The sequence below is a fragment of the Prionailurus viverrinus genome, chromosome A2 (assembly GCF_022837055.1).
Source record: "Prionailurus viverrinus isolate Anna chromosome A2, UM_Priviv_1.0, whole genome shotgun sequence".
Taxonomy (NCBI): Eukaryota; Metazoa; Chordata; class Mammalia; order Carnivora; family Felidae; genus Prionailurus; species Prionailurus viverrinus.
In genome coordinates, this window is record NC_062562.1 from 96,335,816 (window position 1) to 96,361,058 (window position 25,243).

Here is a 25,243-nt window from a genome sequence, read left to right on the forward strand (position 1 = left end):
GGTGAATTACTGGAAGATGGCGATTCGTCCAAAAGGGAGCCATTTACTTTAATTACATTTCCTTTTGTAAACCCATGGTTCATTACTATTAATGGGCAGGGGCAGTGGAAGTTACCAAGCACAGTGAGTCAGAAAGGAAAATTCCTGATGTTCATTAGAGCTTCAACTAAATCAACGTGTTACAGTTTTACTATAATTCTCCTCTTGTTCCCATCTCTATTGAGGTGACTCACAAGCTATAAAAGTTCTTTGCCAATTATTTCAGGTTGACTTTTGCTAGTAATGAAAGAGAACACCTTTAATTTAAAAAATTAACTTGATTGAGGTATACCTTACATATAATAAAATTCACCAGTTTAAAATATACAGTTTGTTGAATTTTAACAAATGCCTAGTCTATATTTTGACCATTACAGTCAAAATATAGAATGTGTTCATTTCTCTAAAAGTGCCTTTGTGCCCTCTTGCAGTCTCCCAGGGTGGGAGGCTGATCTATTTTCTGTCAGTATGGTTTTTTGCCTTTTCTAGAATTTCATATCAATGCAATCAAATATGAGATATATTTTTGTGTCTGATTTCTTCCACTTAATGATACTTTTGAGATTCACCTGTGTTGTGTGTAGCAACAGTTGTCCCTTTTTATTGCTGTGTAGTATTCCAGTGTACTTATAAATCACAATTTGCTCCTTCATTGACATTGTGATGGACATTTGGATTGTTTCCAGTTTTTGCCTGTTATGAATAAAGCTTCTGTGAACATTCATATATAAGTGTGTGCACATATGCTTTGATTTTCTTTGAGTAAATAACTACCAGTGAGGTTAGTGGATTGAATTGTAAGTGTATATTTAACTCCCAACTCTTTCCAAAATAGCATACTGTATCATTTTGCATTGGTGAGATCAATGGTGAGAGTTTCAGTTGTTCCACATCCTCACCAACACTTGGAGTTGTTAAACTGAAAAATTTTAGCCATTCTAGGAGGTGTGTAGTGATATCTTACTGTGGTTTTAATTTGCATTTCCCTAATGACTAATGCAGGTGTTCACCTTTTCAGGTACTTATTTTATTTATTTTGGCCTATGATCTTCTTTGGTGAAGTTTTATTTCAAATCTTTTGCTCAGTTAAAAACTTGGATGGGGCACTGGGTGGCTCAGTCAGTTAAGTGACTGACTCTTGATATTGGTTCAGGTCATGATCTCGCAGTTGTGAGATCCAGCTCCATGTTGGGCATGGAGCCTGCCTGGGATTATCTCTTTTTCTCTCTCTCTTTCTAAATAAATAAATAAATAAATAAGTACTTTAAAAAATTGGATCATTTGTCTGAATACCAATCCCAGAATATATTTTTGGATCTTTTTTCCCCAATCTGTGGTTTGTCTTTTCCTTCAAAAAAAATTTTTTTTTTACGTTTATTTATTTCAGAGACAGAGAGACAGAGAGAGACAGAGAATGAGTGGGGGAGGGGCAGAGAGAGAGACACACACAGAATTCGAAGCAGGCTCCAGGCTCTAAGGTGTCAGCACAGAGCCCGATGCGGGGCTTGAACTCACAAACCGTGAAATCATGACCTGAGCCAAAGTCAGTGGCTCAACCAACTGAGCCACCCAGGTGCCCCTGTCTTTCCATTTTTTTAATGATTCCTTTCAAAGAAAAAAGTTTTAAATTTTGATGAAGTGCCATTATCAGTATTTTCTATTTGTGTCCTAAGAAGTTGTTGCCTAACCCAAAGTCACAAAGATTTTCTCCTATGTTTTCTTCTGCAAGTTTTATAGTTTTAGCCTACAATGTTTAGGCCTATGATCCATTTTGAATTAATTGTTTTTCATGGTGGGATGTACAGGTCAGGATTCATTTTCGTATCCGTATGGAAAGCCAATTTTTTCAGAACTGTTTGTTGAAAAGATTGTCCTTCTGCCATTGCATTCCTCTATTAGTTTGCGAGGAATTGCCACAACAAAGCATCAGGCCTGAAATCAAGGTGTCAGCAGGGCCATGGTTCTTGTGAAGCCTCTAGGGAGGAATCCATCCTTGCTTCTTTAGCCCCCCGCATTCCTTGACTTGGAGCAGCATAATTCCAATCTTCTTCCCTGTCTTCATGTGGCCGTCTTTTTTTGTGTCTCTCTGTGCCCTCTCCTCTTCTTTTAAGCCTAACAGTCATTGGATTTACGGCCCACCCTAATCCAGTATGACTTCATTCGTTTTTTTTGATGCCACTCTAATTGGTATTTTTAAATTATGGTTTGCAATTTTGATTTTAAAGTAGACAGAAATATGGTTATTTTCTGTATATTGCACTTATATCCTATGGCCTTCTTAAATGAATTTGTTCTGTTAGTTTTTTTTTGTGGTAGATTCTTTAGGGGTTTCTCTACAGACTCTCATGCAGCCTATGAATAAGGACAGCTTTACTTTCTTTCCAATCTATATGCCTTTTGTTTTCTTGCCTATTGTACTGCTTGGACCCCCAACACAATACTGAGTAGAAGTGGTGAAAACTGACACCCTTGCCTCATTCTTGAACTTAGGAGGAAAGTAAGTTGAACTTAAAGTCTATTTAGGCTCAGTAGTGTACCGGGTCACACTCTGCACCTCACATCTTTTATGATACACTTAGTACCTCTCGCTTTGTATCTAACAGTTTCCACATCCACGTACCAACCGATTCTTCCCTGAATCCACTCTAAAGAGAATTTTTACCACTGCACCACTTCATCAGGACTTCTCTTCAAGGTCACTCATATTCTCCATATTGCTTAATCAATGGTCATTTCTCAGCCCTCATTTTCCTTGACCTATCAGTGGCATTATAATTTTTTTTCAGGTTTATTTATTTTTGAGAGACAGAGACAGAGTGCGAGTGGGGGAGGGACAGAGAGAGAGGGAGACACAGAATCCCAAGCAGGCTCCAGGCTCTGAGCTGTCAGCACAGAGCCCGACGCAGGGCTCAAACCCATGATCCGTGAGATCATGACCTGAGCTGAAGTCGGACGCTTAACCGACTGAGCCACCCTGGTGCCCCAGTGGCATTATTTAAAAGTTTATTTATTTTGAGAAAGGGGGAGGGGAAGACAGAGAGGAAGAGAGAGAATCCCAAGCAGGCTCTACCTAATGTGGGGTTCGATCTCATGAACTGTGAGATTACAACCTGAGCCAAAATCAAGAGTTGGACGCTTAACCGACTGAGTCACCCAAGCGCCCCTCAGTGGTATTTGTCACAATGATTATTTTCTTTTCCTCAAAAGATTTTTCTTCACTTTCTAGACATCACCACATGTTCCTTCTAAAGGCCGTTTAGTCTTTGTTGCTTCTTCTTCTTCATCTCTGGTCTATAAATATTAGGCTTAGTTCTGGGATCTCTTCCTTTTATATATACTTTTTCCCTTGGTGATTTCATCCAACCTCTGGCTTCAAATACCATTCATATGCTGATGACTCCAAAAATTTCATCTCCAATCTACCTCTTCCTTGGACTTCAGATTCACATTTAACTGCCTTGTCAACATCCCCACTTCAGTGTCTAATATGTATCTCAAACTTAACACGTTCCAAATCCAGCTCTCAGTATTACCCCTAAAAGCAGCTCCTCCTATATTCTTCTCATCTCAGTAAATGGCAATTTGATTTTTCCAAGTGCTCAAGCCAAAATCCTTAGAAACGTTCTAGCTTCTTCTCTATCTCTCAGTGTATATACTGTCAACTTTACTTTCAAAACATAATCTTCTTCCACTTCTCCACTGTTTTCACTTTGAGTGAAGGCCCTGCTATCTTTCATTTGGCTTATATCAAGAGCCACCTAACTGGTCTCCCTGTTTCCGCTCTTGCTACCCTAAAGTCTATTCTCGAGAGAGCAGCCAGAGTGGTACTTTAAAACACACATCAGATCATGTGCCAGTTCTGTGCATCTCACCTTTGAATGGCTTTCCATCTTATTCACAGTAAATGACAAAGTTTTTACATTGACTTACAGGCCCCTACAAGATATGCTTCCCCCTGCCACTTACTTCTCTGGATATCTCCTAGCCTTTTCTAGCCATCAGTTGCAGCCACACCAGTCTCCTTGCTGGTCTTTGACAATCTTTGTCATGCTCCTGCCTTAAGGCATTTGCACTTGCTATTTCTTTCATCACATCTCCACCTGGATCCTTCTTTTCTTTAAGGTCTTCAAATGTGCTTCTCCATGAGGCTTTCATCCTGTTTAAAATTGCATCCCCATAGCACTCTCTCTGCCTTTTCTCTGTTTTGTTTTTTTTCTACAGCACTTGCGTAACATCCTAGATATATTGTGATAGTTATTTGCTTGCCTCCCTTCAGTAGAAATAAGCTCCATTAAGGCAATAAATCTTCACTATTTTGTCTGCTGCCATAACCTGGTGCCTGGGATGGGCTAGGCATATAACAGGTGCTCAATAAATACTAAACGAATCAATGAATATTCCCACCACCAAATCTTTAAATCTGCACCCACTGTCTTTGCTGGCCCTCCTATTAGAGCTTTTCTCTATCAAAGTACAGTTCTCCTTCTTGTGGTCCTTCATTCCTGCTGCTGTTCTTTCTCACTCCTTCCCCTTCAATCACTGTGTCCCCCCAGCAGACTCTCTTCCATCTCACTCAAAAGAAAAGTCCTCCTTTGATATCACATCCTTTTCAAGCTGTACCTCAATTCTCTGTTCCGCTTCATGGCTAAGTCTCTCAAAGAGGTTGTCTAACATTCTCTCTCCACCTCCCTAATTTCATCTCTGACTACTCTTCTCCCCTCGCTCTGCTCTCTATGCCCTCAGCACATCGGCCTCCTTTCTGTGCCTGTACGCTCAGTAACTCCACCTGGTTTCCTGTCTCTTCCTTTATGCTTCAACTCAACGCTTCTTACAGGGCCTTTCCTGCCGACCATGATCCAAGTACTTTTTATCTTATCACGTCTTTCTTTTCTTTATGGCACTTATCATAACGTAATTATCTTGAGCATATATTTATTTATTGTCTGTCTCCTACTAAAATGTTAGCTCCATAAGAGCAAGTGCCGTATTTGTCTTGTTCACAGCTATATCTATAGAGTTTAAAGGTGCTTGGCACAGAGTAAAGGTTCAATAAATGTTGAATGAGTGAATGAGTTTCCAGTGACTAGATGACTTAAGTCTAACTCATGTGTGCAAATAGATGCATTCATAGTACTGCTCATGGAAGCACTGTTTCATATACAAAACAATGGGATGGCTGGGGAGAAAGGTCTATCAATAGGGGATCAACTAAGTAAATTAGAATACATTTACACAATGGCACACTATACAGCCATACTAAAGGGTGATGTAAATTTGTATTTATTCAAATGACAAATTATCCAGGATATTATGTAAACAAATAAACAAACAGCTCCCAAAGCACAATTTATTGGAGTGCACAGCCCATTTCTGTGGTATAAAATTATATTGATGTATCTTTGTAAAGTTAGGTATCTAGAAATTGTTTATCAAAATATTAGCAGTAGTCTTATCTAGGTGGTAGAATTTGTATGTTTTTAAGAAACGTATTTTTTTCTTTAGTTTTTGTATTTTTAAAGTTATTTTATGGTCAATGTGTAATCATTTTATTTCACCAGCTACATATAAATCGTCTGGTCACTGGAAACTCATTCACTTACTCACTTCTAGACCCTAGAGCATACGCTCATATTTCTTTCTTGTGTGTTATATGCAATCGTATGCCAGGACTGTTTGAAGCTAACACCACCATCTACTTCTGACTTGGAGAGAATGACTTCAGGAAATAAGATAATTTGTATTTGTATAGCATGTCAGAATGTCTGGCACTTCAGGCGGTGGTTCCTTGAATGTTAATTGCCTCCCTTGTTCTCTCCCTGAGAGCACCATTATTTTGCTGCACATAGAGTTAAGTAACACTGTATCACAATGAAATCCAACAAGCAGGAGGGAGGGTCTTTTATCACAAACCATCACTTTTGACACTTCTGCATCTTTGTATCATATGCTGTTTGAAAGGTTGCGGCCAGTAGATGTTGAGTGAATAGGAGTGAACTTGACATTCCTTATCAGCTTTTTGAATACACTGTCATAATAGATGTCATTTTCCAATGAGGAATCATGGAGACCAAAGGAGGTACAGGATTTAGAACAATGGGCCCCATTACAAGTGTTCTCAAAATGTTCTGCAGGAGAGTGAATTGTAGTAGGGGGTGGGGTCTGTTGATGTAGTAGTCCCGGGCAGTTACTGAAGTCATGAAATGTCTTTGAAGTCATCTATATTATTATAAGATTTTAATTTTGCATTCTATTCCAGTCTTCTTAAATGTTATTTTGAAAATAGCGTCTTTCTTAATGAAACATTTTTCTCTTTTAAGAAAATTGATGTTTGAGGAATGTAGATCTTTTTATGTGTAGCTTTGTATTCTCCCCTTATACTCCAGATTTCTGGGAATCCCCATTTGAAAAGTTGCAGGCTCCACTATCATGGTTTTTATCCACATTTAAATAAGGATACTACTCTTGCACTTAGCTTTTCAATAGTTTGAAATTACAGTGCACAGCAGCGACCTCAAGTTATAGTACTGATAGAGGAGAGAGGGAGCTGGGTTAGGATTTTTGCTGCAATTGATAGAAATTTACTTGAGCTACGTAAGTTAATCGGAGAAAAGAAAAAAAGCTAGAGACAGACTTCATAAGGATATGGGGAGTTTCAGAGCCTGGGGAAGAGGAGCCAGAAGGTTGTCTGGATCCAGTCTCTGCACATTACCATCTCGATCTCCACGGATCAGCACCCCAGGATCCCCTGTGTACACAGGGAGAAATACAGCTATTTGCAGCTCTGAATTTATAGATAGCACTAACAGATGTAGAAGAGACGGATGCACAGTCTCTTGGTCCCATATCCCCTGGGATGCTATGGCTCCCCAATCTGCTCCATCCAGGAAAGGGGGGATTTGCAGAACAAGTATGATCTCCTGGGGCCCATCCCTGCTGGGAGTTCTTCCCTAGATAGCAGTAAACTAGGCTGACACTTCAAAGGGCAAAAATCAGTGGCAAAGGCCTTTGGGCTTTTTATAAAATGAAATTCTAAGTGAGCACAGCAGAGATAACTAGAGCTCAACCAAAGGATCTTTCTGTGTGCTGCTTTTGAAGAAAATGGTCCAGTCAAACCTGGTTGTTGATGCCCACAGTTTGTGGAAACATACATGAGTGACTTCTTAAACTACAAACTTTCAATTTTATAAAATTATATTTATTTATTTTTGAGAGAGAGAGTGAGCACAAGTGGGGATGGGGCAAAGAGAGAGAGGGAGACCCAGAATCCGAAGCAGGTTCCAGGCTCTTAGCTGTCAGCACAGAGCCTGACACCGGGCTCGAACCTACAAACCGTGAGATCATGACCTGAGCTGAAGTCAGACACTCAACCAACTGAGCCACCTTGGCGCCCCAAACTTTCAATTTCTCAATAAAGGCCATATTCTTGACTTTCTGTACGATCCCTCCTATATTTCATATAAATTTTTAAAATTTAGATGCAATTCAGGACTTGTTGCACAAAATTAAGGCAAGTCCTACTGAAAGCTCCCAGGGAATTCTGGAGGACTACTTTAAAAATACCTGATATCAACCCATAACCAGTAAAGAAATCTCCCAAAAAACAAGAGTCCACGGCCAGATGGCTTTCCAGGGGAATTCTACCAAATATTTAAAGAAGAGTTAACACCTATTCTCTTGAAGCTGTTCCAAAAAGTAGAAATGGAAGGAAAACTTCTAAACTGTATGAAGCCAGCATTACCTTGATTCCAAAACCAGACAAAGACCCTACTAAAAAAGGAGAACTGTAGACCGATTTCCCTGATGAACATGGATGCAAAAATCCTCAACAAGATACTAGCCAACTGGATCCAACAACACATTAAAAACATTATTCACCACAACCAAGTAGGATTTACACCTGGGATGCAGGGCCGGTTCAATATCCACAAAACAATCAGTGTGATACATCACATCAATAAAAGAAAGGACAAGAACCACGTGATCCTCTCAATAGATGCAGAGAAAGCATGTGACAAAATACACCATCCTTTCTTGATAAAAACCCTCAAGTAGGGATAGAAGGATCATACCTTGAGATCATAAAAGCCATGTATGAAAGACCCGCCACTAATATCATCCTCAATGGGGAAAAACAGAGCTTTCCCCCTAAGGTCAGGAACAAGACAGGGATGTCCACTTTGCCACTGTTATTCAACATAGTATGGGAAGTCTTAACCTCTGCAGACAACACAAAGAAATAAAAGGCATCCAAATTGGCCAGGAGGAGGTCAAACTTTCACTCTTTGCAGATGACATGATACTCTATATGGAAAACTCAAAAGATTCCACCAAAAAACTGCTAGAACTGATCCATAATCAGTAAAGTTGCAGGATATAAAATCAATGCACAAAAATCAGTTGCATTCCTGTACACCAATAATGAAGGAACAGAAAGAGAAATCAAGGAATCAATCCCATTTACAGTTGCACCAAAACCCATAAAATACCTAGGAATAAATCTAACCAAAGATGTGAAAAATTTATACACTGAAAACTATAGAAAGCTTATGAAAGAAATAGAAGACACACAAAAAAAGGAAAAATATCCCATGCTCCTGGATAGGAAGAACAAATATGGTTAAAATGTCAATACTACCCAAAGCAGTCTACATATTCCATGCAATACCTATCAGAATAACACCAGCATTCTTCACAGAGCTAGAACAAACAAGCCTAAAATTTGTATGGAACCAGAAAAGACCCCGAATAGCCAAAGCAATCTTGAAAAAGAAAACCAAAGCAGGAAGCATCAACAATCCCGGACTTCAAGCTGTATTACAAAGCTGCAATCATCCAGACAGTATGGTACTGGCACAAAAACAGACACTCAGATCAATAGAACAGAATAGAGAACCCAGAAATGGACCCACAAATGTAGGGCCAAGTAGTCTTTGACAAAGCAGGAAAGGATATCCAACGGAACAAAGACAGTCTCTTCAGCAAATGGTGCTGGGAAAAATGGACAGCAACATGCAGAAAAATGAACCTGGACCACTTTCTTACACCATACACAAAAATAAAGTCAAAATGGATGAAAGACCTAAACCTAAGACAGGAAGCCATCAAAATCCTTGAGGAGAAAGCAGGCAAAAACCTCTTTGACCTTGGCCGCAGCAACTTCTTACTCAACACGTCTCCAGAGGCAAGGGAAACAAAAGCAAAAATGAGCTATTGGGACCTCAGCAAAGTAAAATCTTCTGCACAGCAAAGGAAACAATCAGCAAAACTAAAAGGCAAACAACAGAGTGGGAGAAGATATTTGCAAATGACATATCGGATAAAGGGTTAGTATCCAAAATCTATAAAGAACTTATCAAACTCAACACCCAAAGAACAAATAATCCAGTGAAGAAACGGGAAAAAGACATGAATAGACACTTTTCCAAAGACATCCAGATGGCCAACCGACACATGAAAAAATGCTCAATGTCACTCATCATCAGGGAAATACAAATCAAAACCACAAGGAGATACCACCTCACACCTGTCAACATGGCTAACATTAACAACTCAGGCAACAACAGATGTTGGCGAGGATGCGGAGAAAGAGGATCTCTTTTGCACTGCTGGTAAGAATGCAAACTGGTGCAGCCACTCTGGAAAACAGTATGGAGGTTCCTCAAAAAATTAAAAATAGAACTACCTTATGACCCAGCAATTACACTACTAGATATATATCCAAGGTATACAGGTGTGCTGTTTTGAAGAGACACATGCACCCCAATGTTTATAGCAGCAGTATCAACAATAGCCCAAGTATGGAAAGAGCCCAAATGTCCATCGATGGATGGATGGATAAAGAAGATGTGGTATATATATATATATATATATATATATATATATATACACACACACACAATGGAGTGTTACTCAGCAATCAAAAAGAATGAAATCTTGCTGTTTGCAACTATGTGGATGGAACTAGAGGATATTATGTTAAGCAAAATTAGTCAGAGAAAGACAAATATCATATGACTTCACATATATGAGGACTTTAAGATACAAAACAGATGATCAGAAGGGAAGGGAAGCAAAAATAATATAAAAACAGGGAGGGGGACAAAACATAAGAGACTCTTAAATATAGAGAACAGAGGGTTGCTGGAGGCGTTGTGGGAAGGGGGATGGGCTAAATGGGTAAGGGGCTTAAGGAATCTATGCCTGAAATCATTGTTGCACCATGTGCTAACTAACTTGGATGCAAATTATTAAAAAAATAAATTATAGAAAAAAACCCCTGATATCATACATGAAGAGGAGAATGAATGAGAAAGCAACACTTCTGATTTGCTGTGTTAATAACTCAGTAGCTGCTTCATCTGTCACTCTGTATATAAGCAGTCGAACAAGAAGAGGCACACATTAACAGAAATTGTCTTCCTCTTTAACACCCTTTGGTGGTTCCAAATTCCTTTATATGGCATATTAAACCCTTCTCGACATCACCTCCAGATTCCTGCATATACCCATCCCCCCTTACTGTTTTCAAACTGTAAGTCGTGGCCTATTAGTGGGGTTATGGGATCAGTTTAGTGAGTTGCCACCCGTATTTTCAGAGTGGAGAATAACAAAATAGAAAAGAGAACATGTGGGGCACCCAGCATCATTTTGTGAAATGTAAGTTTCCAGTACATGTATGTGTGGATCTGTACACATGTGTGTATAACAGATCATGCTGTGAGATTATAGGTCTTTCTGTAGGTTATGAACCAGATGTTAACAGCCACTGCCCCCAGGGTGGCCTCACCAATCTTCCTGCTCCCTCTTTCATAATTGCATGCCTTTACAAATGCAAAGTATTTCTGCTTGTATGCTTGGCAGACCTTGACTTTTGGTTTTGAGTCCACTCAAGCATCATTTCCAGTGGGAAAACTCTGCTCATCTCCAGATTATCAGCAGTTGGTCATACAAACCTTTTCACATTCCCCATCTGTAAGCTTTGGAAAGGACTGCCATGTCTTACTTTTGAGTTGTCAGAGTTTAGCATGTCAACTAGTAAGAGCTAATTAAACATTTGTTACTGAAACTTTAAGCTCAATGAGCTGCTATTTAGTTTTTAAACACATCTGAAGCCCGAAAAGGAGTCTCTTGTAACAAAAGTTGAAAACATCATGCTAAAATGTGCTATTTAATTATAACTTACTTTACTCACCGTAATTATATTCATTTTAGTTAAGTAAAAAGAAAAATAGCTAGGATAGTAATTCGTCTCCAAGAAAGCAGTCTAAGATTGTTGGGTTTTTTATTATTTTTATTTGCTACCAATATTTTTATTGTAAGAAATACAAAAGGTATGACAAATATACAAACCATTTGCTCTTTTTGCTTCAATTTCGTTTGTGCATAAGTGAAAACAATGAACTGGACAGTGACGTTTCAACACTAATTCTTATAAAACAATGAATTCCATTATCTGACAATAAATACCTAAATTTGCATTCTAGCACCTGGTAAGACATCCAGTTTCCAAAGGATCTGTGATCTGCAACCCTCTGAATTTTCTGACGTGCTACCTTGGCCACAGTAACAGCGTCAGCACTGGCAGTTCTCTCTCTCCAAATAAGTCTCAGAGTACGGCGCATGCTAGAATGGCTGCCTCTGACCTCAGGCAGTCCCGGTCATAAAGCATCTTTTACTTGAGCTACTTAAACAGATTTCTAGTGATGGGGGATTTAATGTAAGTTTTGGTAGTCCTTGGATTACATAGTTTACATGATACAAACAATCTACTTTTCTATTTTCCTCTTCAGGTAGGAATAGTCTAGATAAACTGACCTGTCTTTTCAAACTACCTAAAGGGAAAGAAGCGAGATCATTTAGCTCAGGATGCTATGAAGGGGGTATCTTAACAGATAAGCTTTCTTTCTTTCACTTTTTCTTTTCTTTCTTTCTTTCTTTCTTTCTTTCTTTCTTTCTTTCTTTTTTTTTTTTTTGTTGCCCCAGGAGAGCTTTCTGTACGGAATGGAGGGATGGTTGCTAGAGTGAGAGCGCCTTTCCCATCCTGCCCCTGTCTACACCCACAGCCATTTTTCTTTGGGGGCTAAATTATCTGGTATGTAGAAAGGTCCCTGCTTTCAGAGAGCTGCACCGCACCCACATTTGGGGAGAGCACAGGGTTTCTGTGCTCTGTGAGAAAGGATACCCAGGTGAACCTGACAGGCCAGTGTGGTAACTTTCAACCTTGTGTACAGAGAAAAGAGCAGAAGCAGTATCTAACACCAAGCCATCTGCCAACATTCTTGTAAGACTGTGTTCCAGGCAGTGAATTTCCACACTGCTTCTTTGACCTGCTCAACTCAAAGCACCAAAACAGCATTCTGTAGCAACATGAGCAAACGGAATGAGAGTAATTTTGCACCTTTAAGGAACATGCACCCTTGTAAGTCTGTACCCTGATATCAAAATAGCAGAATGAGTTTCAAGTATGAAGAAATACAGTAAAAGTATGGCCTGTAGATGGATAGAAAACAGCAGCCTGGAATGTGGTTTATAGTCTTGTTTAGATTTTCTTTGTACCACAGCCAAAACTGAATGCTCTGTAGAGGACTTGGTTTGGAAATCAAGACGCATACAAACATGCTAGAGGGTATCTGTGATTGGTGTTGTGAGCACACTCTGTGCCTAGCCAAAGGTCAAGTAAAAGTGGTGGCTAAGCCTGGGCAGGCACACCCGTGATGCCTAAAGCATCTCTCTTGTCATGTCCCTGATGCCCAGAGAGTGGCCGAAGAGAATAAAGAGCACCATGCAGACAGGCCTGGACGGGTCAGGGGAAGGGAGCAGTGGGAGGGAGGGAGGAAGGATGCAGGGCCTGGGAGGATATTGGTTATCCTGGGCTGGTTCACACAGCCTAGATTAGTATCGGATGTGCACATGCACACGCACAATCTCTACATCTCCAGAACCGTGACTTTAAACACAGAAACCAACAAGTCAAGTGTCCAAATTAAGATTTTTTCCCTACGTTTAACACATTTTCTGTTATAAGTCCAAAAAAAAAAAGCCAAAAGAAAAAAGAAAAGAAAAAGCTCACTGGGTATGACAGCTTTGCTGAAAACCTCGAATAAAAGCTTTAACTAGGCCCTATGGGAATGCAAAGACACTATGCTACTACATTTTACAGTGAAAACATGCATTTAGACATCTCTGACATGATAATCCTATAAACCCTCTAGTTCTAATTTCTACGGGAACCGATATTGTGCTTTTCTTAACACCTACTGTTCTTCTATACCAGACACTTGCCAATTAACCTTCAGATCAAAACCTAAAATACCAGAAATGCAACATGCTTCTGAGGTGCTGGGGACTGTCGGTTGTTAAAATCCATTGTTGACTACTGTACATGTAGTCCTTGCTTTTATGACCAGAGTGAATCGCTTCTGTACAAAACCAAGGTGCTTGAAGCACAGAAACTTGAACTTCTCCATCCGACACATTCTGGAAGCCTCAAGGCACAAGCTGACAGTGTACTTCTACAGAAAACTCACGCTGTTCTTGCAACAGTACCACCTGTTCCCACTACAGCACACGATACCAGAAGGGCACCAGATATCAGGGGGAAGCTTCTTCTCGAGGCCAGGTAAGAGGAGGCACCACCCAAGCCCCTGTCTCTGCCTGGCCTCTACTCTGATGGCCATCTGGCAGAGTCCCTAAATTAAGGCAGTATCTGATGCTTTGTATCTCAAGTTTTAATTTTTGCTGTATCTTCACACTATACTATACGCATATTTGACAAAAGAAAAGCTACAAAGTCCTCCACTTGAATTCCTTTACATAATGATAAAACACCTAGATACAAAAATACCACACCTACAAACTTAAGTTTTACTAATCATGTTAAAATGCATGCAGCTTATTTCGGGGCTTAGTCTAATTTTAATTTACTTAGCTCCATCAAGACCATGGTAATGAACATTAAATGCAAATCCTAATGCCATCTCCTTTAAGACACACTTTCACAGGACTAGTGTGATTCAGAAATAAATAACATACATGAATAATAACAGAAATAATTTACGCAAATGCAGAACAACTTCAAATAGAAATTCCCCACCTTGTTAAGTGCTGATTCTAGGTGTCGTTGCTGCTATTTATTCCATGTACTAACTAATATATTTATTACTGGTCATAGGAAAACACATGAATACAAAGTTAAGTGAGGAACTCTAATATTCACGTATACATTGTTGCAAACACAGGACCAAGATGACAAGCTATATAATGCACCTGGGGCGGAGGGTGGTTCAAGAAATGTATTACTGTTGGGATTTATTTTAATTATTCAGAGACTTCTAGGTTAAATCAAGAGTTGCTGGTGATCACAGAAATATTGCTAGCTAATACATATTATTGCATCTCAATTACTTAAGAGTAGAAAACTTCAAGTTAAGGGTACAAAGGGTATTTTCAGGACCGTAACCTAAGCATGTCAACAGAATTTGGCCAGAAACCACAGAGCGTTAGAAATTAAATGAACTGTGTGGGGCTCTATGCTTGCTCATTAGTGCTACGGTCACAGTTCTTTATAGCAATATGTACAGTTATGTGCCCCCTTTAAGGAAACCTGTATGTGACAATTCAAACTCCTCAAGTAGAGAAGGGGTTGATTATTTGCTTGACAAAACAATTCACACAAAAGTTTCCTCCAAACAGGAAAATCCCCTACACTACATGAGATAATTTGCTTACATACCTTTAACTATTCGACAAAAACAAAAGAAGAAATCAGAAACGAAAGAGTTAGGAGCTTTTTGCCTAAGCAGAAAATAAACACATTTTCAAAACAAAACTCTTCCACGCATTATCTTTTGCCATCGTATATGTAGAATGATAGAAAATAAAAAAATAAAAAATCTTTCCTGTAATTATACATCTTCTCTTTAAAACAAAAAAAAAAAAGCTGAGCTTAGAGCTTGAGAGATGCCTGGTAGACGCTTCATACAGACCAGCATCTCCTTATACCCGAACTTTCGAAGAATTGTGTTGTACTTACTTATGCACAGAAGACACCCGTTTGCTTCTAGGGGCATTCTATTTCCTAAGACGGCAGAACAGGTGCTTCTGAAACAGCAGCAGGGCACATGGACCTCGGACAGTAGCCCTCCGGGTCTGTACGTCATCTCAGGCACGAACAGGTGAGCGGCGAGCGGGACCCAGCCAGCTCCGCCCACTGCCTCTGCGGCCAAAGGGGCGGAGTGACGGCGCAGCGCTCCCAGAGGGTTTTCAGGTGGGCGTCAAGTGTTCACCGCGAGCAAGTAGAGTTCAGACTGGCCCAACTGATAACAGACTCGAGGTTGGAATTCGGCCTTCCATTTAGGGGCTTAAATTGGAATCTACTTCGGTGGGATTCTGAGCAGAGGGGCGAGGCTGGGTTCCCGAAGAGCTTTTGACAGCCCCTAGGGTGACAGCCCCATTTTGATTCAGTATGAATTAGTGACACTCGCCTGCCCGCTACTCTGCAGGAAAGTTAGGCAGGCAGGATTGAGTTTCTGCCACTCAGAAGGAATAAACTGCCTTCTGTTATGCCGTGCTAATAAGGAAACTCTGAAAAGTACTAGTTCCTTCCTCCTAAATTTCTGTGACACTTATTGAAGGAAAATGATTTCTAAAATTAACTAAAATCATCTGGGGGTAATGCGTCTCTGAGCAGACCTGTGAATTAAAACATAGGAGTGTGTGTGTATGTATGTGTGTGTATATATGTGTGTGTGTGTGTATGTGTGTGTATATATATATGTATACACACACACACACACACACACACACACACACATATGTATGTAGTTGCCAAAGAATTTCACTAATGGAGAAATTAAAGATTTATGTAAATATATTCCTAGGTTATTATGCTCACATGCTTGGACAGGACTTTTAAAAAATTAGAATTTCTTGTGAATTTACACTTGTGATTACATAAATGTAAAAAAAAAATACCAGGTCTTTTAGCATTTAAGGGCTGTATTTCAGCATGACACTTCTTTAGAAAAAAATAGTTTTGTGTACTTACATACTGATGTTACTTCTTTGCTTATCTAATCTTTAAATTAGGATTTAAAATTTTAATCAGTGTTTAAAGACCATCATGGTAGGAAATATAAGAACAGCAGACAGTGGGCATAGGTATTTTTGGCTGAGGCCACTGGAGGAGTTTTACATTCCTAACAAAACTACCCTGCTCACAGATGAGAGTTGCCTTTTAGCTAATAAGCCTGTACATCCTTGTAACTTCTGCACCTATAAAAGTAAGGTAATTAAATACCTTAAAAAAATGCTTCTTGAAAAAATGGATGATTAGGCTCTCTTGATGCACTTAAATGATCAAAATGGGTATATTATCCATTATCAAGAACAACTTCCCTGCAGATCATCATTCAGAACCTAGCTAACAACTAAAATATTTAAGTTATAGAATGTTACGAACACTGTTCATCATCCTGACAAACAAGTGCTAAGCGAGAGTAAAATATGTGCAGAAAAACAAAGTTAGAATGAAGTTTTTAGAAGTACCTTTTTAGCTTTGCTCAGATTTCCCCCTCCCTAGCCCCCACCCCCACCCCCAGCCCCAAAGTGCCACCTTGTGGAAAATACTGGAATAAAAGAAGAAAGCCCATGTCTTAGGACAGTGTGAATTTTAAAATAGAGGTTTCCAAGAAAAATCATCTCACTTTCCTACCATATAACCTTCAAACTGCTGTAACAATATTTAAATAGATGATTGAAAAAAGCCTGTATTAGTTTTCAAGAGGCTCTTGTTTTCTTCTTGACAGCCAGAGCACCAGTATCAAGGAAACATAAATACGTTGATGGAAGTTCATTCATTTATCTCAACTCCCTGGGAATGCTAAGAAACAAAACATTTTGAAGAGCTGATTCATACGTCATTAAAACAAACAAACAAACAAACTGAGGGAAAAAAAACATTTAAAAAATCAGACCCCTCCTCTTTCTACATTTCTGTTGTTTACAAAGGTCAGAAGATAGAAAAGGCCAAAGGAATATTGTGGCTTATTTTCTGAAAAAGTACAAGTCAGAAATGCTTGAGATATAGGTATGTAACACAACTAGGTTGAAAATTGCATTAATAAGAAATGAAAATGCTATTTTCGTATGCTTTTGAAGAGAACACCACTACTAATTACCTGGGGACTTCTATTCCATGATAGGCTTTTGCAGTCTCAGTAAGTTTTTCTACTGTGGAAACATGTAGCTATGTTCCATATCATACATCTGAATGTATCAAGTGCATATGATCAAGGATTTGGGTTTTACCAGTTTTCAAAAAATCTTGGTGGCACAGGAAATATGTGCCTTTTTAAAATTTATTATTATTATTATTTACAGTGAACATTCTTAGGCTTGCATAACAAGTGTTAGTTTCACATGGCTGCTTCTTCCCACGAAGTAAGGAGTATGGTAGTTTGCTCAGGTCACCCTTTGAAATGGTAACTGCTTGGAAAGGCTTTTCCATAAAACATGTTTTGGAACGTTATCAACTTCCTAGTTGCTGGATGACTTTAATAGAAATTCTTACAATATATTTGCTAATAAACATTTATCCTTCAAAATATATCTAACTTTGAAACTATCCTTCTTTGAATACCTTCATTTTCTCTAGAATTTCCTCTATCCATTGTCCATTATTTTATGCCTTTTAAAGATTTAGAAATCATGCTACCATCTTTATTTTTTAAAATAAAGACACTGTTTTTATGTGTCACAATGTAAAACATGCATTCTTTTGAATTCTGTCAATACCTAAGAACTTATAATGTCTCAACATTTACTTTCCAAGGTGAATATTCTATAGTTACTGTACTAACACAATTAAGTAATCACAGCAGCTTATTAACTTTTAATATTACTCTTTCCTAGACCTGACTACGCAACAAAAGCCTGCTTTTGGAAAATGTGAGACACTCTCTTCTGCGCTTATCATAAAAATAGCCAAGTTGTCACTTAAAAGCAATTATTTGGAAAGAAGAATTTTAATATGTTTGTGATATTAGGAAGCTTACATGATTTTAATTTCCATAATGGCATGAGGACTGCCATTACTGACCTTAAGAGGCATATAGTTAAAAGCTCAATTTAAATACATAATTTAAGATTCAAAATATTTGGTACTATTTGGTTGTTTTTTTTCCCCCCCATCAAGATGGACAGTACCGCGTTCTGGAGTCAAGTGATAAATTTCTATTGAGAGGTGTACATTTTCTTTAAGATATTAACATCCCGTGCATTCTGAAATTTTCATTTTTACTTAAAACTAAATGGCTGAGATTCTATTCTTAGGTAAATATTTTGAACTATTTTTATTTTAGTAAGACACCTTGGGCTAAATGAAAAGTATGCCATTCCTAGTGTGTGATTCCTGAGAGAAAATCATGAGAATACAGAGGGATGAAATGGCTCCGACGTCTTGTTTAAAACAGGTTCTCTGTTTCTTGGGTTCTTATCTACTTTCCAGGAGAGACAAAGTGGGAGGTGCCAATGCACTGGGTATTGTGTTTTTAAGTTTGTAAGATTAGGGCTTTATTACCTTTGCCACATGATAGCTTATGATGCTGAAATGGACAGGTTTCTCTCTTATTCTTAAATGGGATTGTTACAACTTCACCATGCACTATGGTTCCCACAATGCCTGGGCCCTAAGAGAACAATTATCATATAGAAACTATCAGGCACATTCTAGCACCAGCCCTCAAATGTGAATATAAATGTGATTTTGAATCTGACACCGTATTTTTATTGATATAAGCTGCTTCAGTATATCCCTGGGGCAGTATGACTTTTTTTTAGCTGACCACTGCTTGGCTTTTGGCAAAGACGTTTGAAACCACATGTCACAGAAGAATAAGCTGTATTCAGTAAATTCCTATGCTGCTATATGCTTCAAAGTGCCCTAATGGGAAGGGTGCTCGTGTGGCATCTGGATTTCAGAACTGGTGAGCCTGGATGTAAAAGACATAAAACGAGGGTAATTACTCAACTGCAAGAACCACACAAATGGAAGAGCTGGGGTCAGAGAGGCCAGATACCCTCTCCTTCTGCCTCTCAGGGGATAATTTGCCAAGCATCTAATGAATCTCATGCCAAAATGTTTGTGCTTTAAGTTTTCTTCATAAACACTACTGAGAAATGAACCAAAAGTATATGCTAGAAATAAAGTGGAGCTCTCTACTTGTTTAGAATTCCCAAGAATGCTGAAAAATTCCAGTTCAGAACGGCTGCATTTTTCTTGAGAGAACTTATGAAAACCTGAAAAAAGCAGAAACTCAACTTATGTTCACTCTAGCCATGGACACTAACCAGAAAGTGCATGATGAAATCAGTACTTATATTGAGTTTTAAAATTGAATTTCTAGGGCCCAGCAAAAAATGTCTTCAAAGGAAATGCAGAAATCACTTTTCCAGGGGAGACATTGCCCCGACTGCTGTGGATTCATTATATCTCAAGCATTTACAGTGATGACAAAACATAAGCAATATTGTCAACAAGGAAGAAAGCATCAAACATTCTTGTGGCCCATCTTCTCATTCATATCTAGCTTTACACCAATTTTCCTGCTCTTCAAGTTACTGAATTAGAAAAATGTTAAACAGTATACATATTAAAAAAAGAGTAATTTCCAACCCAAAAAGCTTTCAAGGAGAAAAGTCTTAATTTTTCCCTTGTTCATCATGGTAGTATAGAATATTAAGCTGTGAAGAATTCAGTAAGGCTAGACAATATATAAACATCAACTGGAACATTTTCTACTGAGTGAAGCAATGTTCATTCTTTGACAACCCTAACTCTAAACATAGCCTATCTGTTGCATGTACTCAAAACATGAGTCAGAGAGCAAAGACAGCTAAACTTCCAAAAGGATACTTCATCTCTGTGTCTTCGGGTTACTTGAGCTAACTGAGCACTAACCACACATAAGGCAGAGATGATGACATGAAATATAAAGAACGGTAGAGAAAATGGCGAGAGAAAAAGTAAAGCTGTTCACAATGCCCAGGTCAGGCTGGCTCTGCACGGAGAGGGAGTATGCACAGGCACTAGAAATAAGCACAGCCTGGGAGATGGAGAAAAGATCATTTTATAGGGTAAATATATACGTCTAAAAAAATAGTTAAAGACATTCTCTCCGATTCTACACAGACATCTTCTAAAAAAATTGTAAAACACTAAGTAACAGTTTAGGCAATCTATGTGCTGGTGATAGAGAAGAGCCAATCCTCCACTCACTGCCTAGGGAACAACAACAAATGCTCGGTGGGAAGATCACACTGAAGTGAGAGCCTAGGGGACCCTGTTAGGGCTGAAAAATTGGATCCATTAAGCCACAATCTGAATCTAACTATTTATAAAAGGTTCACTGAAAGAAAGCAAGCAGGAGGTGCATGGGAACGGCTTAAACAATCTGTTATTAGTTATGTAATGGTAGTAATATATACTAGAGGCCCTAGGAGATAAGATGGAAACTCTGCAAACAAGGCAGTGCATGGCAGAAAAAGTACAGTGTAATAGGGAAAACTTAAATGGTATTCCTGTCTTGTCAGAGAAAGCTATTCTCTGAGCCAAAACAGGAAACAGTTTCTGACAAATTCCTAAAATCAAAAAAAACAAAATAAAGTAACAACAGAATCCAAAAAGGAAACATTTCAAATCAGGAAATAAAGGCTTTCTCTAATTGTTTTTTTTTTTTTTTTGACCATTTTACCTATTTGAGGTACACTCCCTAAATCTATAGCAAGTAAGAAAAAGCTTATAGGGTGTTTTTCAAAAGAAATAACAAAGCATATAATACAGGTTAAAATGGGCTTACAGTGAGTAATTTTCAGCTTTTATCAAGAGTAAATAGAATGTATGCTTTAAAAAACAGGTCTCTTAAAAGATACTAGCATTTTTTTTCCTTTTGTTGTGTGTATAAAACTTCAGCTAGATAGTGAATGTTTTACTTCTAACAAATTTACTGTTTTTGGCCATAAAAGAAATTCTGAGGACATAGGTTCAACTGTGTAATTTGAGAAGCCCATTCTGGTAAATCACCTTTAGTCAATAGACACCTGTATTTATAGGTCACTTTGAGTCTTTAAAATTCAATTATTCTTGTTGTTTACAGAAAGTAACACTTTAAGAAATCAAGAATCTCACGCACACACATACGCACGCATGCATGCACATGCACACGCACACGCGCGTGCACACTCTCACTCAAAAGTACCAAAGCAGGCTCAGGCAGCTGCAGAGAGATTACATCATAACCCAGCTGTGCCTGGATTGCTCACTCCACACTGGCAGCATTCAAGATTAGAAAAATGAAATGGCAGCACAATTGGTCAGCAGCTTCTCTTCTGGAATTTTTCCAGGTTCTTGAAACAAACAAACAAACAAACAGACAAACAAATAAACAAACGAATGAACATAAAGCTGCAATCGCTCTTGCATTGATTTCAAAACAGTAAACTAGGCGGTTTCCATGGAGAAGCAGAGCCTGTCCAGACGACGGCAACTAGAAGGTCCCCAGCCAGTGATCCTCAGTGGCTCTGCGGGGCTTACTCAGGGGGGGCCCATCAGCCCCCAGGGGTGTTCTCCCGGTGATCAGCTCAAGATGGCCGTCGGGACCTCAGGCTGTATTCATCTCTGAGCTGTTCTGGCTGGGAGGCAGACGGGAATCCAGATTCTCCTTGCACCTCTCCAGATCATGGAAGTAGGGGTGAGACAGGGCACTGTAGGCAGATATTCTTTTGGCCGGATTAAAGGTTAGGCACTTCTGTGATAAAGAAAAAAAATAATTGGCATAAAACATGTCCATTTAAATAATGTGTTTACACAGTTACACATTTGTTCATTGCCATGAATTAAGTGTGTCTAGAATCAGAATGAGTATCTACTTCATGGGACACTAAATAAAATGTAGACAGTAGCCATCTTATATATGTCCTCAATGTCTAAACTGCCCTTCAGGAAAAAGCAATAGCTTTTGGGTTGCCTGTGTACTTTTACCTCCCCAGGCTTTCTCTTCTACCTATCCCAGGTCCTTTAAAAGATATTATTAGTATTATCATAGTATGTATATAACTTTATTTAGGTAGTGATTTTTCTTTCTCTAAGTTTAATTATTTTTGAGATAGAGGGAGCACAAGAAGAGGAGGGGCAAACAGAGAGGGGGACAGAGGACTCGAAGTGGGCTCTGTGCTGACAGCAGAGAGCCCGATGAGGGGGCGACCTGAGCCAACGTTGGACGCTTAACTGACTGAGCCACCCAGGAACCCCTAGGTAGTGATTTTTCTAATGCTAGAAAACTTAGTGCTGTAGTCAAAGATGTCACCCTAACTTTTTACTCTTCCCCAAGGTTTGTTGATGAGTCAGGAATGGATCGGAGTTGTCTTGTTTAGGGGTAAGAGGGTAATTACTAAACTACAGTAACAATTTCTGACATATTTTTTTTTCAACGTTTATTTATTTTTGAGAGACAGAGAGAGACAGAGCACAAGTGGGGGAGGGGCAGAGAGAGAGAGGGAGACACAGAATCTGAAGCAGGCTCCAGGCTCGGAGCTGTCAGCACAGAGCCCGACGCGGGGCTCAAACTCACGAACTGGGAGATCATGACCTGAGCTGAAGTCGGATGCTTAACCAACTGAGCTACCCAGGCGCCCTTGTTTCTGACATATTTCTAATATCAAAAGCAAAACAAAATAACAAGAAAACAAAAAAAGGAAATACATTTTAAAGCAGGAAATAAAGGTTCTCTCTATTAAGGAGGGCAAGTAAGGGCTAAAACCTAGGCCCAACTTACCCTGACCTGCTAGCAAATTGTGCACTCTGGCCCAGGGCTGCACCATCCAGAGGAAATGATTCCTTCCTCTGGTGCACGTCTAGGTGCCTCATGGGCAGCAGCAATGTCCATTAGGTTCAGTTCTGGTACTAAACTCTATTCCAGGCTGTCAACTCAAGTATAGGTAGAAGGTGAAAGGGTTGGCGGCGGGGGGAGGGGGAAGGTGAACCTCTGGGGCAGCAATCTCCATTCTCAAACTGACGATTCATAATCAATTAGACAGAATGCTTCCCTAATCTTAGTTCCATTTCCACGCCAACCCCAGGTAATCCTGTTTTTCACATCCTCTTCCTGTCCTTCCACCAACACCTCCAGAGTGACTAGCAGGTGGTAAGCACTAGTGGAGGATGAGTAAGACCCATCCATTGCCCAGGAACACACAAGTAGGAGAGAAACTCTACCAGCTTCTCCATCTTTGTGATGCAGTGCCCACTTAAGTGAGCTGGGTATCTGACACGTCTATGAATTTCAGTCCTCTATGTAATCTGAAGACCTAACATTATCATGGTTATGCTGACTTCCATTTAATCTGGGTTTTTGCCCTCAAGGACCTCAAAGTCTCCATCAGATCTTGACGATTAGGGACCCTTTAACACTCTGTTGAATGCTACTGACGTAGAAAAACACTCACAAATAGAAAACTCTATATATAATTCCAGGCAAATTTGGGTCCCCTGAAATCTTATTTATCCTGAACTCCCCACCAGTCCATGGATGCCAGTTTCTCATAGTGTCTCCTGAAAACCAAAGAGCCAAAGGGCAAGCAGATGAGGGAGCTTGGTGGCAGAATGGTTCTACTGTCCCTAACAGCAATAAACATTGCGAGAAAAGCTTTGCATGGGCTGAATTCTGTAAGGACAGAAGAGCAGGGGCAGAACTCTTAAGCCTGGGTTCTCTCTTCCCAGAGTCTAGGAAGGAGAAAATTAGGTAGCGGCATTAGAGAAAGAAGCAGCCAATGTAATCCCTAGGATATAGGAAAGAAGAAAAAAAAATGTTGTGGGAATATGTTCAAGATAGAGAGACATGTCCCTAGAGGACTGTCTCGGAGGAAGCCTGTCCCCACAGCTATCTTGATGGCTTAGAGCTGGGAAGACGGTGGAGAGAAGGAGAAATCCTTAGCATAATGTGGAAGTGTGTGAGAATCTCCAGTTGGAAGTCTTAATCCTTTATGTTCTACAGAACATAGAAATGGTGGCTAAGTTCTATCATTGCTCTACTTCAACAGAGCAATTTGGATGACTTGAGAATTAATCCAAAATCTTACATAAGAGTATTATTTCTCTAAGAAAATCTAATTTACTTGCCAAATAACTGTCTTATAAAATGAGCTTCTGGGATTTCTATTTAGTCAAGGGTTGAATACTATGATGGACTGGATCATTTTTCAGCACGTATCCTCCTTCTTCCCACCCTTCCTTCATGGGAGGAGTGTTCTTCCCTCTATTAGAGTTGGCCTTGACCACGTAACTTGCTTTGGCCAATGGAATGTGGACAGAAGTAGCAGGGTACCTCTTCCAAGCCTAGGCCTTCAGGGGCATCACGTGTTTCTGCTTGCCCTTCTGGGAGTATCATAACATCTGTTATGAGAAAAACAGGCCTTGGGGAGCCAAAGCCCCTCTTGTTCTGGGCCCTAGAATGAGACACATGGAGAAGACCTGTACTTGACCCATAGGCTGAAGCAGAGCTGTCTATCCATCTGCAGACCCATGAGCAAGAAATAAATGTTTACTGTTGTACGCTAGTGAGATTTCTGGGGGGTTGTTGGTTATGCAGCAAAAGTAGACTAATCCAAGGACCATCCCCTCTGCCAGCCCCCACAAATATATACCTTAGGCCCTGAAAGCAGTTAGACACAGAAACCCTAAAACTTTTTTCGGCAAGAGAATAAGTACTCGGCCTCTCCAGTTAACCATGATGGAGGGGACAAAACTTGTAAAGATGGGTAGGTTCTGGTTGTTAAAAAATAATTTTTCCTCTGAATGGTCTTATTACTATGCCCAACTTACATATGTATGTGAGAGCATTTATAAATGTCAATGCATATAACCATTCATACATGGCTGAGCATTATATAGTCAGCCTTTCTTTCAGATAAAACAAAGGACAATTCTCATAGTGCTAAACTTTTAAATGTTGTATCTTAAATAAAACAACTTCCTAAAATACCCTTCCTTCACTTTCCTTCCTTACTAAATAAATTTCAATAGAGGCAACAAGTCCTGCTTGGATCTCAGCTGCCTATCTGGTACTGAACAGCCTGCTTTCTTCTGCATTATAATAGTTCTACCTTCTGTCCCTCTAGCATGAAACAGTGAGAGCTTTCAGGGGGTTCTAGG

At 39.4% G+C, this 25,243-nt stretch overlaps 1 protein-coding gene across 4 annotated transcripts in view; it reads right to left on the reverse strand.

The window, feature by feature from the left end:
- Positions 1-11,303: 11,303 nt before the first annotated feature.
- CDK6 (cyclin dependent kinase 6) overlaps positions 11,304-25,243 on the reverse strand; it is a 260,707-nt gene continuing 246,767 nt past the window's right edge. For all 4 annotated transcript variants that reach the window (XM_047850934.1, XM_047850938.1, XM_047850937.1 and 1 more), the window contains exon 8: positions 11,304-21,842. In XM_047850934.1, coding sequence (XP_047706890.1) covers positions 21,696-21,842 — 147 coding nt within the window. In that variant the 3' untranslated portion in view covers positions 11,304-21,695. The remainder of the gene's footprint in view (positions 21,843-25,243) is intronic.